The 16,789-nt window shown below is 34.2% G+C and overlaps 1 protein-coding gene across 1 annotated transcript in view; it reads left to right on the forward strand.

The window, feature by feature from the left end:
• Positions 1-16,789, forward strand: part of LOC121374204 (short transient receptor potential channel 4-like) — a 69,586-nt gene extending 52,797 nt beyond the window's left edge. Inside the window, exon 11 of the mRNA XM_041501190.1 lies at positions 12,213-16,789. Within this exon, the coding sequence (XP_041357124.1) occupies positions 12,213-13,015 (803 nt within the window). The 3' untranslated portion in view covers positions 13,016-16,789. The remainder of the gene's footprint in view (positions 1-12,212) is intronic.

Here is a 16,789-nt window from a genome sequence, read left to right on the forward strand (position 1 = left end):
TGTGTTATGAATAAGCTAAAGCAACCATTTCATCACCCTCATTCATGTGGTTTTTCAGTAACGTAATGTCCTAAGAAACAAGCTGAAAGAACCATTTCATTATCATCATTAGTGTGTCAGTTCATGTGGTTTTTGAGTAATTTAATGTCCTAAGAAAAAAGGTCAAGCAACCTCATTAGCTTGTCCTTGTCAGTTCATGTGGTTTTTGAATAATGTAATGTCCTAAGAAACAAGCTGAATTTAGCACCCTCATTAACTTGTCAGTTCATGTGGTTTTTGAGTAATGTAAAGTCCTAAGAAACAAGCTGAAGCAACCTCATTGGCTTGTCCTTGTCAGTTCATGTGGTTTTTGAGTAATGTAATGTCCTAAGAAACAAGCTGAAGCAACCTCATTAGCTTGTCCTTGTCAGTTCATGTGGTTTTTGAGTAATGTAATGTCCTAAGAAACAAACTAAAACAACCATCTTATCACCGTCATTAGCTTGTCAGTTCATGTGGTTTTTGAGTAATATTACATTACTCAAAAACCACATGAACTGACAAGCTAATGACGTCCTAAGAACAAACTGAAGCAACCTCATTATCTTGTCCTTCTTAATTCATATGGTTTTTCAGAATTATCATCTTCAGCAAGTTTAAAGGATCATCAGTTAGTAAGTTATTTTATATGTAGTTAAAGTTTTACATGAGTTTTGGTTAATAACAGTCTGTCTCATTAACAGGATTACACTTAACTTAGGCAACCATCTCGTCACACTCATTAACTTGTCAGGGTTTTTAGCATTATCAGCTTCAGCTGAAACATGTCTTATACTAGTTTCATAGTGTTGACGTTTAAAGGATCATCAGTCAGTAGTTATTTTGGTTATAATTTTATATGAGTTTTGCTAATAATAGTCTATATCTCACTTGCCTCGGTGGTGTAGTGGTTATTCCATCAGTGTTAAGTATGGTAGGTACTGGGTTCATATCCCACCTGAGCCAGTGGTGGATTTTTCATGCCAGTGTATACCGGCTCCAACCTCAGAGTGAGTGCACTGCTAGGCTCAATGGAGAGGTGTAAGACCACTTCATGGGTGCAATTATGTCTTCCGAGTGTATGACCTCACATGGGGTGTGATTACATCCAGCATACACTGCAGGTTTGTGTACACTGGGCTTGGGTGATTCCGAGATAGCTCAACTGACAGCTACTGTGGTCCATGTATATATAGCAAAATGGAAATACTGTGGTTTTACTGTTCATCTCATCATCCATGTTTGTAATGTCCACAACAAAAACAACATGTTTTTGTCTGTTCAATGTTTGTGGTATTTTTTTTAATTTGTTAAAAGTCTGTTTACACTTGCAGCTAGCAGCATGTTTATGATATGTTAAATAAACTTTGGCATAATGGTAATGTATAAATATTATGTTGAATGTTTGTGTCCAAAATCAATAACATTGTTGTCCATTGTTTAAAATTTATTTTTGGCACAAAGTTTTTATTGCTTCTGTTATGATAAGAATTGTTTCAAATTATAAAGTGGAACATGGTTTCTATTTCCCTGACAGAACTTCAGGTTCTTATTTTCATTTTAAAGAAGTTGAACATTCACCTACAAAAAAAAAAATCCAGTCTAATTTTAAAATGTTTTGTCTGTGTGTGTGTGTTTGTGTGGGGAGTTACACATAAAGCAGCTAGTACACAAAGTATTAATTCCTTCTGTTAAATAACAAGTAATTATAAATAGGAACATACTTTTAATTTTGCTGACAGAAATTCAGTTCAGGGTGTTTATGTTGTCTCTTTCTCAGTGCATAATGGTTATGACACAGTGTACTGTATTTAAAACCTGCAAGAACTGACAGATGACCAATGGATTCAGTTTTATGGTTGCTTCAGTGTTTGCCATCTGAGAAAAGAAAAGAGAAAATGTGTGGGTGCTAGATGAAAATTTAAAAATTGTTATTATTTTTTTTTTTTTAGATTTCATGCAATACATGAATATGCAGTAGTGTGATAGTTAGATATTAAAATTAGGAATATTATGTTTCTCAATGCCTACATTATACATGTATTATACATAAAAGCTTAAAACTCTTGTAATACAGAATACTCATGTTAATTTGATCAAACATTCATGTCCAGCCAATGACATAGGGTTACCAATGGGAAGGGAGACAATTCTCTGAACTAATATTTTGTTTTTGTTGAGGTGAATAATCTATAAACAATGCATTGTAAATAAATAAATAAATAAATAAATAAATAAATGAGTATTAAAAAAACATTAGGCTTTCTATCAACAATTATACACAAAGCACTAACAGCACACTACATTGTAATTAATGAGTAAAATTGTTTTAATTTTTGACATTAAATATGTCTTCTTTGTGTGTTTTTAAATGCTTAATAATATGACTAATGCTGTCTTATTTTTTATTTTTAAATAAAGAGCTCAGTACATTTAATAATCAGTAAACTTTAAACAACAAGTTTGATAGTTAAAATATTTCATGTATCAGATAAATTTTCCACGTTTATAATATTGAACTCTAAATTATAGGTATAAAATAAACAGAACTTACTTTTAACATTGCCATTTGTGGATGCACTTTTTAAAAATTGGTGGTAAAAGCAAAATACTAAATCAAAACCCACATAATTTTGATGAGAAAGCTTATTTTCATATCTGCTGAGAGTTGCATTTTTTAAATTTAGGTATTGTAAGTTTTCAAAATTCCAGTCATTGTTAGTAAACAGGATCAAAGTATGTTACACACTGACCACTGCCAAAACTGGACAATCGTATTAGTGCCTTGCGAGTTTACTTTAATCCCATGCCTCTTCAACCTGATCAACCTCATCAATTACAATAACTACCTGTAAAGTTGAGATGCCTTTCATAAGTGATTCTTTACATTTAACCTCATCACAAAGCAATTATTACTCCACTTTCCATGTAAATATCTGAACCAATTTGTTAAAGACGTAATATGTTCCATGTGTATAACCTGCATGTAAATATCTGAACCAATTTGTTAAAGACGTAATATGTTCCATGTGTATAACCTGCATGTAAATATCTGAACCAATTTGTTAAAGACGTAATATGTTCCATGTGTATAACCTGCATGTAAATATCTGAACCAATTTGTTAAAGACGTAATATGTTCCATGTGTATAACCTGCATGTTCAGGTGTGTGTGACTCAGTGTTTTGTTTTTCATAGACATTCACATGTTTTGTTGTTTGTTTGCTCCATTATGCTTTTGGTGTCTTCGTCAGTGTTGTCTTGTAATCTCTTCTTTTTTTTAAAGTTTTCTCATTTCCATGCTTTATGAGTAGCTAATTTTGATCAAGGTACTGTTGTTGTTAAACTTGTTGGCTGCAATAAATTAAAAAGTTAAACAAAGCTGAGAACCAGCTTATGGAAGTGAATGAAAAACAGCTAGAGAGATCTTATTGTGTATTTAGTACCAAGAATTTGAGGCAATGAAAACCACTTCTTGAATCCTGTAAAAATATACAGTATTGTCATTTTGTTAAAGTGTATAACCTATATCAGTCTTGTGGATGCCACTTAGTAGTTGTGTTAAAACTTGTATATTGTGGACAATCAAGAATTGTGTGAAAACATGTGCAGTGTGCAATGAATCCAACTGGAAATCATCATGTTTTATGGCTAATATTACATGTACATGTTTTGAAAGTCAAGAACTGCCAAAAAAGAAAGAAAAAAGATGGACACATCATGACTCGTTTGGTACATGTATGGACATTTCATAAATTGTGTAAAACGTGTACAGTATGAATACTTATTTATGTTTGTGGACACATATATTGCATACAATGTGTACATTATAGACATTTAATGGATTATGTAAAAGCTGTACATTATGACCGCTTGATGAATTTTGTATAATTTATATAGTATGAAAACATGTACAATGTATACTGTGTATACCAATTCTATAAATGTGTACTCTTGTGTAGACATCTTCATGGATTCTGCAAATGTGTTCAGTGTGGACAGTGCACATTGATGAAAATAGTTCAAGACATGTGTGGTACTGACATTTCTAAATGGAGGACAAAGAAGAAACAGGTCTCTACCTTGGACACCTCTGAATGAGAGACAAAGTTGGTTTCTTAGTATTTTTTAAAGACTGTTTTAAGCTATAGTGATTCCTAGGATACACTTTCTAACAGGCGGGACCTTCTGAAGTGTGATGGTTTGAGTTATGTTTTAATACATTTATTATATGTTGTTTTCTTAAACTGTATTTTAAGAAATATGATGATGTTTTTTAAAGTTTTCTTTTACAACATTGTCTGATTTTTATGTTTTGATTTTTATATATATATATATATATATATATATATATATATATATATATATATATATATATATATATATACACACACACACATACACATACACACACACACACACATATATATATATATATATATATATATATATATATATATATATATATTCTGGGTTTTTTTCACTTAATATACACATTATTGTCTGTGTTTTAATACATATTTTACACTTTTTATGCACACCATTGTTTTTCACTGATGCAGTAATATTTATCTTATCATATACCTTTTCATTGTTTTTTCTAAACTTTTAATTCTAATTTGTCTCGTTATTATGTATCATTGTTTAGTATTGTGCTGTAAATAATAAACCAACTAATTAATCATATCTCAAGCCAGAGGTACTGTTATTTATATCCCTTGTTATGCACTAAAATATTTCTATATCAATTTTCCCATTGTGAGTTAAATGATAATATGATTAAACAGTTCAAATATAATGCCCTCCAAACAAATACATTGACTGAATTGAATATTTTTATATTTACTGTAAACAATATTTAAACCTTGTTTGTCTGCAGTGAATTGTGATTCTTAATACTTGTATAAGCTGTCAGAGTAAGGCACAATAAATTTGTCTTGGATTTGGATACTGTATTTTAATTCATGTTATTATTATTAGGTACTATAGCTTGACACTGGCTTAAATTTGCACTACATTTGTTTTTATACTCTGTTGTATTAATATTTACCTGTAGCTATTTCATATTCTTAATTTATTATGTAACTACTAATTTGTAATGTCAAATGTAATTTATTTTATTATGATTATTGTGAGTGTAATTATCCTATTGTAATTTTAGTGAGGTTTTTTTATGCCAATATTAGCTGTTTGTGTTAAGGTGATATTAACGGTGTGCATTATTGTAACATATTATCTTTGTGTGTTATGGTGATATTAGTTGTCTGTATTATGGTGAAATTAGCTGTGTATAATAGTGGTATTAGCTGTGTGTATTGTGGTGATATTAGCTGTGTGTATTATGGTGATATTAGCTGTGTGTATTATGGTGATATTAGCTGTGTGTATTATGGTGATATTAGCTGTGTGTATTATGGGGATCATGTATTAGCTGTGTATTATAGTGATATTAGCTGTGTGTATTATGGCAATATTAGCTGTGTGTATTATTGTGATATTAGCTGTGTGTATTATGGTGATATTAGCTGTGTGTATTATAGTGATATTAGCTGTGTGTATTATGGTGATATTAGCTGTGTGTATTATAGTGATATTACCTGTGTGTATTATGACGTAGGATATCAGATTTATCCTGTGAAGGTAAGAATGAAAAATTCTGCTAGGCAAGCCTTGCAGAATTTCCCATTCGGCCTGAACAGGATAAAGCTGATACCCTACATCATTAACTAGTTATTATCTTTATCCTGCAGACCATAAAAATTAAGGGGCAAGGTTTTAATTTCTGTTATTTCATCTACATTGTATAATGACCTTGAGGTCAAATGAGCAATTTTGTAATGTAGCTATGCATGTGACATCACATGAGTGATGTGAAAAGTCATATGCTACTACTATACATTTATGACTGCTTTATCTGTCATCATAATCTGTCAGTAGAAACAGTGGTTGCAGGATAAGTGAACTCTTAACTGTTTTAGTGGTATTAGTTGTGTGTATTATGGTGATATCATTTGTATGTTTTGTAATATTAGAAGTGTGTATTGTTGTGACATTAGGTGTGTGTAGTAACATTTTGTTTTATTGTGATTTTAGTTGTGTAATGTTATGATGTATTTTAGCTGTGTATATTATGCTGCTATTAACTCTTCTTTTTTTTTGAGTTGGTATTACCTGTTTTCTACATAACATTATAACTGTGTGTATTATGGTAGTATCAGCTGTTTTTACTATGATAATACTGTCATGGGTCTATTTTTAATTTAAGAGCATCTGTATAATTGTAATATGGACTTGTGACTTGTCAGAGGACTTGTATGTTTTAATGTGGTGTGTACCTGTATTCGTGTGATATGGGCTGTATGTATTGGGCCTATTAATTGTTGATATAAATTGTCTGTATTATTAATTGTTGATATAGGCTGTCTGTATTGTCAGTTGTTATGGGCCATCTGTATTATTAATTGTTGATATGGGCTGTCTGTATTATTACATGTAACTGTTGATATGAACTGTTTGTGGTCTTAATTGTGAGCTTTGTGTATTTATTTATTAATTGTTGATATAGCTTGACTGTATTACATTGTTGATATGAGCAGTCTGTATTCTTATTTGTTGATATGAGCGTGTCTGTAATATAAATTGTTGGTATGGCCTTGTCTGTATTACATTAATTGTTGATATGAGCTGTCTGTATTATTAAAGGCTGACGTGGGCCGTCTGTTATATATTATATTAATTGTTGATATGGGCTATCTGTATTACTCTTTATTGATATTGGATGTCTGTATTATTAATTGTTGATAAGGGCTATCTTTATTGTTTTTATATCAGCTGTTGGTATAACGTTGACATGGGCTGTCTGTATTCCAGTACAGTGTGACATATTGGTAAAATGTCTGTTCATATGATCAATTTTGTTTTAAGCCTGCTTTCACACAAACTGATTATGATCAACGTGTTGCTGGAATGACATTCATTATTCTTCACAATCCAAAGAAAATAAATTATATTTGTGTTGTCAGCTTTTACAGAGAGGTCACTTCAGCAGTTGACAGTCAAATCATACTAATATTGCATTCGGTGTTTAAACGTGGACAGAAAAACAACTAGAATACTATACTAACATTGCATTTGGTGGTCAAATCTTGATAAACACTAAAAAGAAGAGGAAATTAAATGTTAGGTGTCCCATGACCATTATAATAATTTGAAAGGTGCTGCTTACTTCTGATAAGCAATTATATATAAGGGCAGCAGAAAGTGTGGGGGCACAGGGTCATACCTTTCCCATTTTTTTTCTTGTTACTGTGTTCAGAAAGCAGGAAATGCTGTATTTTTTCGCCTGAAATTTGAAAAATGTCTCGGCTGAGTATGTCCCTGAATCCCTCCGACACGTTCACGCTCTCGGTTATATGTATTTTCATCCCCTTACCATCAAACTGAACGTATCCTAAATTCCGTGGGGCCTATATCAAGATCAGGCTCTATGTGCTAACATTGTTTTGATTATTATGAAGATGAGTATTTAATATTCAAAGCATCGTGGCTCTGTGGTGTTTTATAAATGTGCATGTCAAGGCCATAATAGTTTGATACTGCGTGCCCCACGTGTGTCTGTTTTGTATTGATTGTGTTCGTGTAAAAAATAGAGGTGTATCCATTAATAAATAATTTAACACAAGAATCAAAGTGTTACAGTTCAGAGAACTGACTTTGTGTTTTGTTTATAATTTACAAGCAGTAATTTTAAAATTATAGAGAACCCAAAACAGAATGAATTGAGCTTTATCTATGTAGCGTTTGTATTTAATATTAGTCTTTAATATTTGTGTTTGTTCATTCTTTCCCTGTGTGATGTTTGGTATCCACATGTTTTTGAGTATCTGTTGGGAATGGAAAGATAGAAACATACCCATTTTTACAATAGAGCTTTTTGCTGCCTGGTATATGGTTATTTCTCTAGAAAAAAAACGTGCTGCACCACATCGGTACTTGTACCGAATAGCAGTATTTCCCAAAGACCAGGAAGTGCATATCATAGCTTTTTGATATACGAGTCTCGAGGCGATGGTTCACATGGGAGAAACCCAAAATATCTACTGAGAGCGATCTATCACAGAGCAATATCCCTCCCACCCCATTGGGAATGGATTTCACAAATAAACTAAATAGTTCTGAAGCCAAGGGGTCGAACCTGGATTTGTCAGATAAGTTGTGTTTTTTTATGTTTGAAATATAGTTTAGGGGTAATGCCTCATGATGGCTGTAAGCAACCCTTGAGCATTTCTAAACAGTAACCCTTTTATCTCCGTTATGCCTAAATAATTAAATATGCAGATTTGTTTCTTTTTTTGGTAAAGTACGCATGCATAGCAAAGGCATTAATTTTGCTTGTGGTATTGTTATAACAATTTATAAAAAAATATTATTTCAAAGAGTATATCAAAAAAGCTATTACACAATAGCTTTCTGCAATATATTTTCACCCATTAGCTTCAGATTGCATCCCAATGAAGTGCTCACGTTGTGATCAAGTTACTGTGTTTGTCCATTTGTTGTTAATTGCTGTATATGTCTTTGAATATGTCATGAGTGAGTTAATATGTCTGTCCCTTTGTCGCTAATAGGTCACTGTATTTGACTACTTGTCATTAGTTTTAGTTTCCATGTTTCACTTGTGGTGTATTTATATTTGTCTCACATGTGTGTTGGTATATATATATGTATATTTGTACATACTTCCCTGTTGGACATAGCTGCTGTTGCGTGAGGCTGGATCTCGGTTAGTTATATTGTTATTAATAAACTCCCTCAGTATTATCTTGTGGGCAAAATATCAACATGTGTTTCTTTTCATACCAGTATGTTACACATAGCACAGTTTGCTAATGTTAAGAGCCACACCATTTTGACGGTTATTAAAGCATGCAATGGCAAATGTTAAACTGTCTTATACAAACTTAAGACTGGTCGGTATTCTTAATCTCCATCTTAGGTGCTTGGGTAGATCCATTATTTGATTGTTGTTTGTTATTCCAGTCTCATCCAGTGGCACATGACTGGTAGGCCATCATATGTGTTGTTCTGGCTGTGTGAAAGGGCATATAAAAGATCCCTTGCTGCTAATGGGGGAAAATGTAGTGGGTTTTCTTGAAAACTACATGTCAGAATTACCAAGTATTTTACATCGAGTAGCCGATGATTAATAAATCAATGTTAAGAAAACACAATATTTTAACGACTGGACAATCTTCAAGTTTATCTTTGTATTATTAAGTTATAACACATAAAAACATAAAATAAATGATCATGACTACTGCTATATTAAATACATTGTATTCTCTTTTTTTTCACAATGATTCACATTGTTAAAAATACCTTTCTGAGCAAGTAACATTGAATGTAAGTCGAAATTAGTGAATTAGTGTCTTATTAGGGTCTGTGGAATGTTAGCTTAAAAACATCATTCGAGACTAGTAAACCAAGCTGATCAAATAATTTAGACTTCAGAAATTCCATTGTTCCACAAACGTTCCATTATAGAGGTGGATAAACCAAAACAAAACGTACACGTTGATATATGATGGCAGTGGAGTTGTCGGGCTGCTATAATGAGGGATGGTCTGAGGCTTGCTTCCCAAGGTTTTAACTTGTAAATACACTTGTGGGCTTCCTGATGTATTTTATCCTCTTTTTTTTTTACCACTTTGACCATGCATTGGGTAAATTTAGGATTTCTGCATATTCCCCGTCCCTCCAGTTTGATGAGATATATACTCTGGTATAACAGAATGTCCAGTAGATGTGTTGATCGCTGAAGTCTACCAAGTTTAAGGACTTGTTTGTGTAGATATGCGCGTGTTATTGACACGCGCACACACACACACACGCCATGTTCGCGAATTTTAGCAGAAACCTTGATGCATGGACATCGATAAAATTTGGTGTGACCAGTTCATGCCAGTAGTTTGTCAGCTGTGGGATTGTTTGTGCTGTCGCGCACTTACCTATAGTTTTATACTTTATTTGTATCACTGATGGTGTAGTTGATGCAGCACTTGAGCAGTCTGGATTTGGTTTCTTTATACCGCTGTTTTCTTGCACAGTCGTATGGACTTGGTTTTGTTCATGTAGATGCTTAGACAACACTCACGCTGCAGGCATCTGAAGCATCTTCTAGCTGTGGTTGGCATTGTACGAGAATCGTGTCTTGTTTCATGCAGATGACCACCAGGTTAGCATTTGTTCGCAGTGTTCCGCTAACCTCGTAATTGTAGCATGTTCCTTTTGGTTGAATTCTATTGTTCTGTCAATTTTCGTTACTGTAAATCATAATTCTTTTGATTCAGATCTTGTTTTAGCTTTCTGTAGATAATTGCCCATTCGCTTTACGTATTGAACTACCATTCTTTATCCCCATATCGCTTTTGCTTTATATATTGTGCATTCATCATTTTGGTCATTGACCTGTTCGTTTTCTAATTATGTACAATGTTGTTTTATTGGTTATTGGTCTAATGCTTTATACATGGCCACCATCTTTGACATAATATGTGATATAAAAGGTATTTGGTCAGTGTTTGCTTGGAGCATACCAGCAAATTGGACCTCGTATACAACAATAGTAACAGGTAGCTATGTGTCTCGGTTCAGACAACATAATTTGATCAGTAGATGTGAATACTACAAGAAAGTAATTTTTTGGGGTTGGTGGGTGGTGATGTAACATAACACCTTAGTTTTGATCACATATTTTAATGGCACCACAGTCGTTTTAATCACATAAGTCGCCAGTATATTAATATCAGTGAGATCAAATTGCATAAATTTATGAAACACTTTAGCGGACTACTGGAAGGCACGGCCGTATTCAATGTTCCTTTTATAGCTGGGAGGCAATTCAAAGTTTGACACAGTGATACTCATGTATTCTGTACAGAGCTACAAGCGTAGATGTACTGTGACTTTTGATTTCTAATCAACTTTGTTTTGGACATAATATGTTAATGCAGAAGTTTTGTGGCAGCATGAAACCAGGGCCGTAGCTAGGATTTTTTGTTGGGGGGGGGGGGGTGCAACTGAGTAGTTAATAGTCTAAAACTCCTTAAACAGTTAAGAAGAGAATTTTCTTTAAGTTTCTATAATGCTTTCCGGATTTTTTCCCTTGTCCCCCCCCCCCCCCCCCCCCCCCCCCCCCCCCCCCCCCCCCCCCCCGCTAGCTACGGCCCTGGAAACCCATACTATTTTAAAGCATGCCCTCTTACTGATAAGTGAATAAAGAGTTGTTTTATGTGCATGTAGTTCAGAGTGATTGTCCTTTACACGAGAGACAAACGATGAAGTGTTCCGTAGTTCTGAATATAGTGACAGTCCTGTTATAAATGGAACAAGTGATGACTTAGCAATTGTCAGTATCTGGTTTTAGTTGTGCATGATAATTCTTGAAATTTAAAAACTTCATTACCATGATTATTACCTCTTCGTTATTTACTTTTGGGTGATTTTTAAAATAGGTGCACATTTGTACAAGACGGGGTTAATCGATCTGTTTTGATAAAGGTCTGCTAATGGCATGAATCATTAAAAACACCACTTTTTTATTATTGAATTTCTGTGTATTGTTTATATCTGAAACATGGCTATTTTATTAAGTCATAGTTGGCATCTGTTTGTAGACCAGCCAGCAATGATACAGCTATGTCTTTTTGCATTCACTGATAATTGCATGCGTCTGTTTTGTATTCATTAATAATTGCATGAACCTTTGTTTGTGTTTAATTCCATGTTGATGATGGCCTATTATTTGTAAAATATTTGTAAATGTGCACTGTGTATGCCAGCAATCTAGTACTACTAACCAGGGCCCATATTTTCGAAGCTATCTTAGCCTACGAAATCGTGAAATCATCGTAAGCTATGACGTCACTATGGCGTGCGATGTAGTGACGTCACAACCTACGACGGTTTTACGATTTCGTAGCGCTAAGATGGCTTCGAAAATAGGGCCCCAGTATATTTTGTCAGTGTAACTATAATAAATATAGTTTTTTTTAAATGTCTGCTCACTGTCTTAATGATCTTATAGACCAAAACATAATCATTGCCACTTAATTTGTTAGAATTATCAAGTAAAACAAAATGTTTTACGAAATGTTATGGACTAACTCTTGTGACTTTATTCTTTGAAAATTCAGATCGCAGACTATCCCGAAAGCGGAGTCTTATGTCTCTGGATCGGATCAAGAGATCTTTATCTATGGAACCCCTGCATGAGTTGTCGACCACACAGGGAAACAAACCCTGGAAGTCGAGTTCCCTAAAGATGGACACACTGAGTGTGGACAGGGCCTTCATTGCATCCACCGTACCTCGAGTGGAAGTCACCAATAACACGGCCATTATTAGAGAATCAATTCCCGAGGAAATGGAACGTAAGAGGAGAGAGTCCATGAAGGCCGCCGACCTTGCAGAAGAATTTGATAGAAAACGAAGAGAATCCATTAAGACGGAAGACCTGGAGAAAAAACGAAGGGAATCCACAAAACCTGACCTAGCTGAACTGTTGCTGAAGCCAGCTGATGCTGCGCGAAACGCATCATCGCATCAGGAAACCAAGGCCGATCCCAACACCAGCGAATTTCAGGTCTGGGAGGAGAGACCTCGTTTAGTGAACGAGATAGCACAGTCAGCGGTGGATAGGCCTAACTCGACGGAAAGCAGTGGATCACACAAAAAGGATGAGGGTTTGGGCGAGTCATTCGACCAGTATTCAGAACTCAGTGATTCATTATCACGTAATGGTAACCATGCAACCGGCAGTGAAAGCACAGTCAGCGACAGGTTCAAAGCAGGCGCGTCCACGCCCTCTCTAAGTACAGGCAATGGCAGTGAGGTAAAGGCGGGGTCTTCCTCCTCGCCCTCTCTTCAATCGGTCAACGAATCGCCAGTTGATGTCCTTGCCAGCATTTGCTCAAGCAAAAGAGTCACTTTTATGTGACTGTCGACCTTGTGATATTGGAAAAACATAGTTGTCCCGTTTACTGAACTTTAAACATAAATTGGAATTTAAGAGATTTTAATGACGAATGAAACAGTGGAATTAGGGTACCTTTACAACACAGAAAAACAGTACATGTTATGAATTAATCTGAAAAAGAAAAGCATAAATATTATTTATTACAAATACATTTTGAAACTTAATTGAAACTGAATCACAATATGTAAGTTATATCTACATACACATATGAAGAAGTGGATATTAAAATACACACGCACGCACGCAAGCTCGCGCGCGCGCACACACACACATGTTAAAAATACAATTTCCAAATATTTCTTAAATTCCAGTATTAAAAGGTTTCACTAAATGGCAATTATATTGATGAGTATGCCTTAAGCTTGTTATTTGTTTGCAAATTTTGTTAACTTGTTCATTGAGGACCATTTCTAGTGCTCTTGGTGGCAGGCCGGCCGGCCGGCGTGAAGCACACCTTGGCAAACACTTTGTTGTCTTTGTGAAATGTGATTTGATTGTATGTCTTTTCAAGAACTCCTCTTAAACATTTGTTTGATTTATACGCACATGATGTCACATGGTTTAGTTACATCAAGTCATAGACAATATATCATTGTGGCATTTGGTTTGGTTAAACTCAAGCCATAGTACATTTTTGTTTAGTTTATATCAAGTTATAGACGGTATATTACTGTGGACATTTGGTTAATTTAACACCAATCCACCTGTTTTAGTTGACATCAAGTCAAAGAGTATATCAATGTGGGTTCGTGGTTTCATTAACATTAAATTCTAGACGGTGTATATTTGTGAGTCCTTTGTTTAGTTAACATCAAGCCATAGGCAATGGCAGAACCATAACTAATTTATGTATCAATATGTGCACTATGACTACGTTAACACAAAGTCATAGACAATATATTATTCTGGGTACTTGTTTTAGTTAATATCAAACCACAGACAATGTGGTTACATGGGTTAATCGACAGAACCATAGACAATGTATCAGTGTGTGCACTTGATTAAGTTAACACGGAACTACCGACAATAAAGCAATGTGTGCACTTGGTTTATGTAACATAAAAACATCATGTCATATAAAATGTATCATTGTGGACAATTGGTTTAGTTAACACCATGTCATAGACATTTCTTACACACTTGTATGTGAGATGGCCCATTGTACATCAATTTTGTCTCAAATATATCTTGGAGATCGCTTCCAAGGTTTGTGTTAGCGGTTCCGAGGTCATGACCCAAGTGTCTTTAGTAATCATAAATGTATGATATAATTTTAGTATGTCATATGAATCTATGATGTCATTAACTTGTACACTTTCAACTTAATGTTCAAGGCTCAATTTCACAAAACATCGTAAGCCTAGTTTTTCACATAAACGTAAATCTACGACTAAACCACAATTCGTATTATTAATTGTATATTTGTTCATAGTTTGAATTACACATATTTTATATTGTTTTGTCCTTAAAATGCTCCATATTCAGAAATTATGTAATTTTCTGTGTGATGTAGATGCCAAACATTTCGCCAGTATAACTGCTACTCACAGACGTAAATTTGCGATGTTTTGTGAAATTGGCTCGTCTTTTGTTCAGTGTTTGTTCATTAAACTATAATAAAACTACTTTTTCAGGGTGTTTAATAAATATAATAATACACTCATGCCCGTTGGAGACGATTTATCTTATAAGTTTTCCAACCGTATCTAACTCGCTTTCACTTGTTAAATACATTTGGCAACCACTCGCAAGATAAATCGTCTCCAATGAGTACTCGTGTATTATTTTCTATATCAGTGCATTTGGTTTAGCTATAGATACTATATTATTGCGCTTAGTTCAGATAACACCAAGCAATAGACAGTGCATTTGATTTAATTACATTGGGTCATAGTTAATATATCAGTGTAGACACTTGGTATTATTGAAACCTCAGTCTTGCCCACCCATTATTTAATATATTGTACTAATGCACATTTGCATATACAAGCCGGGACGCAATATTAATGCATTATGCAACAACACCGAAGATGGGGCGTCATAATAACAAACACAACCTATTCAAATGGCCAGAATTACACATATCAAGAGACTGAAGTGGATAAATGGCAGATGAAAGGTAGGGAATTAAACTATAGGTGATCTGTTGAATATTAAACATACTTGAGATTTTGGACTTCACCATCAAGCCGCAGCCAATGTGATAGTGAGGACAGTATCTGTTGGTATAGCTGATCGAAATTAGAGACCTGTTGTAATCCAGCAGACGACCTAATCTGAAGTTACGTGATGTGTGCTATATTAGCACGATTAATAATCGTTTGGAGCAAAATAACTGAAGTGATGGTTTCAACCTGCCTCGCAACCTACGAGGCATATCGAAAGATATCCGGTCATTGTGGACTAGCACCAAACATCGTGTCAATGGAAGTACACGTTTTAACTGATGCAATTTATAAAGTGGCTGATTCAATGAGGCAGTTTACAAATTGCCTAACATTTCCAGTCATGTTGAATGGAAAAGCATACCCTTTATTTGACAATTGACTAGAAATTGTATTCATGAAAGCTATATGTATATTTTATCATAACTTTAAACATCTAATACAAATATTTGTTATAAGAATACGAATTCCGTGGAATTAAACGTGTTGTCTGCCATAACTAATTATTTAAACTCATACATACGTTCATCTTAAATTGACTGATTTTGGACATTGACTCTTAACACACATTGGTTAGCTGACGTCACAAAGTGTGTGTTAATGTGACTATTTCGTTATCAGTGTATATATATTGGTTAGCTGACGTCACAGAATGTGTGTCAATGTGGACATTTGCTATCAATGTATATGCATTGGTTAGCTGACATCACAGTGTATGTTAATGTGGACATTTGCCATCAGTTTGTATATATTGGTTAGCGGACGTCACAGAGAGTGTGTTAATGTGAACATTTGTCATCAGTGTATATACATTGGTTAGCTAACGTCACATCGTGTGTGTTATGTGGATATTTGCCATCAGTGTGTATATATATTGATTAGCTGACGTCACAGAGTGTGTGTTAGTGTGGACATTTGCCATCAGTGTATGTACATTGCTTAGCTGACGTCACAGAGTGTGCGTTAATGTGACTATTTCGTTATCAATGTATATACATTGGTTAGCTGACTCCACATAATGTGGTAATGTATGCATTACTGGTGTATCGGTGTAAATAGCTGGTTTAGCTGATGTCCACCAACATACTGGGTTTCAGTGTGGGATCATCATTATCGCTGTATGTTCTATTCACAAATCTGATTTTGAAAACTGGCTGGGTTTACATAAATAAGATGGAACTACTGAAAGAAACGTCGTATATAATAGGTTCTTGAAAACAATCTTTGATTGTGGTATTTGTTTCTGGTTTTAATGTTTTAGAAACTTTTTTATTTTAAAAGGTTTTATTTCAACTGCAATCAGCTCATTGTTTTGCAGCAGTGTTATTTTCAAATTGTTGCACCTAATGATTTTCATTTAACTATTATACCTTCACGTAAATACGATGGAACTACGAACAGAAATTTCTTGAAAAGAATCTTTGATTAAAGCACATTGTCTGGTTTTCAATTTTGTAGAAACGTTTATTTAAAATGTTTTATTTTGATTACAATTAGTTCATTGTTTTGTATTGGTGTTATTTTCAAACTGTCACACCTCTTAATGACTTTCATTAAACTGTTATATCTG

Source organism: Gigantopelta aegis, chromosome 6 (genome assembly GCF_016097555.1).
Source record: "Gigantopelta aegis isolate Gae_Host chromosome 6, Gae_host_genome, whole genome shotgun sequence".
In the NCBI taxonomy this organism is placed as follows: domain Eukaryota; kingdom Metazoa; phylum Mollusca; class Gastropoda; order Neomphalida; family Peltospiridae; genus Gigantopelta; species Gigantopelta aegis.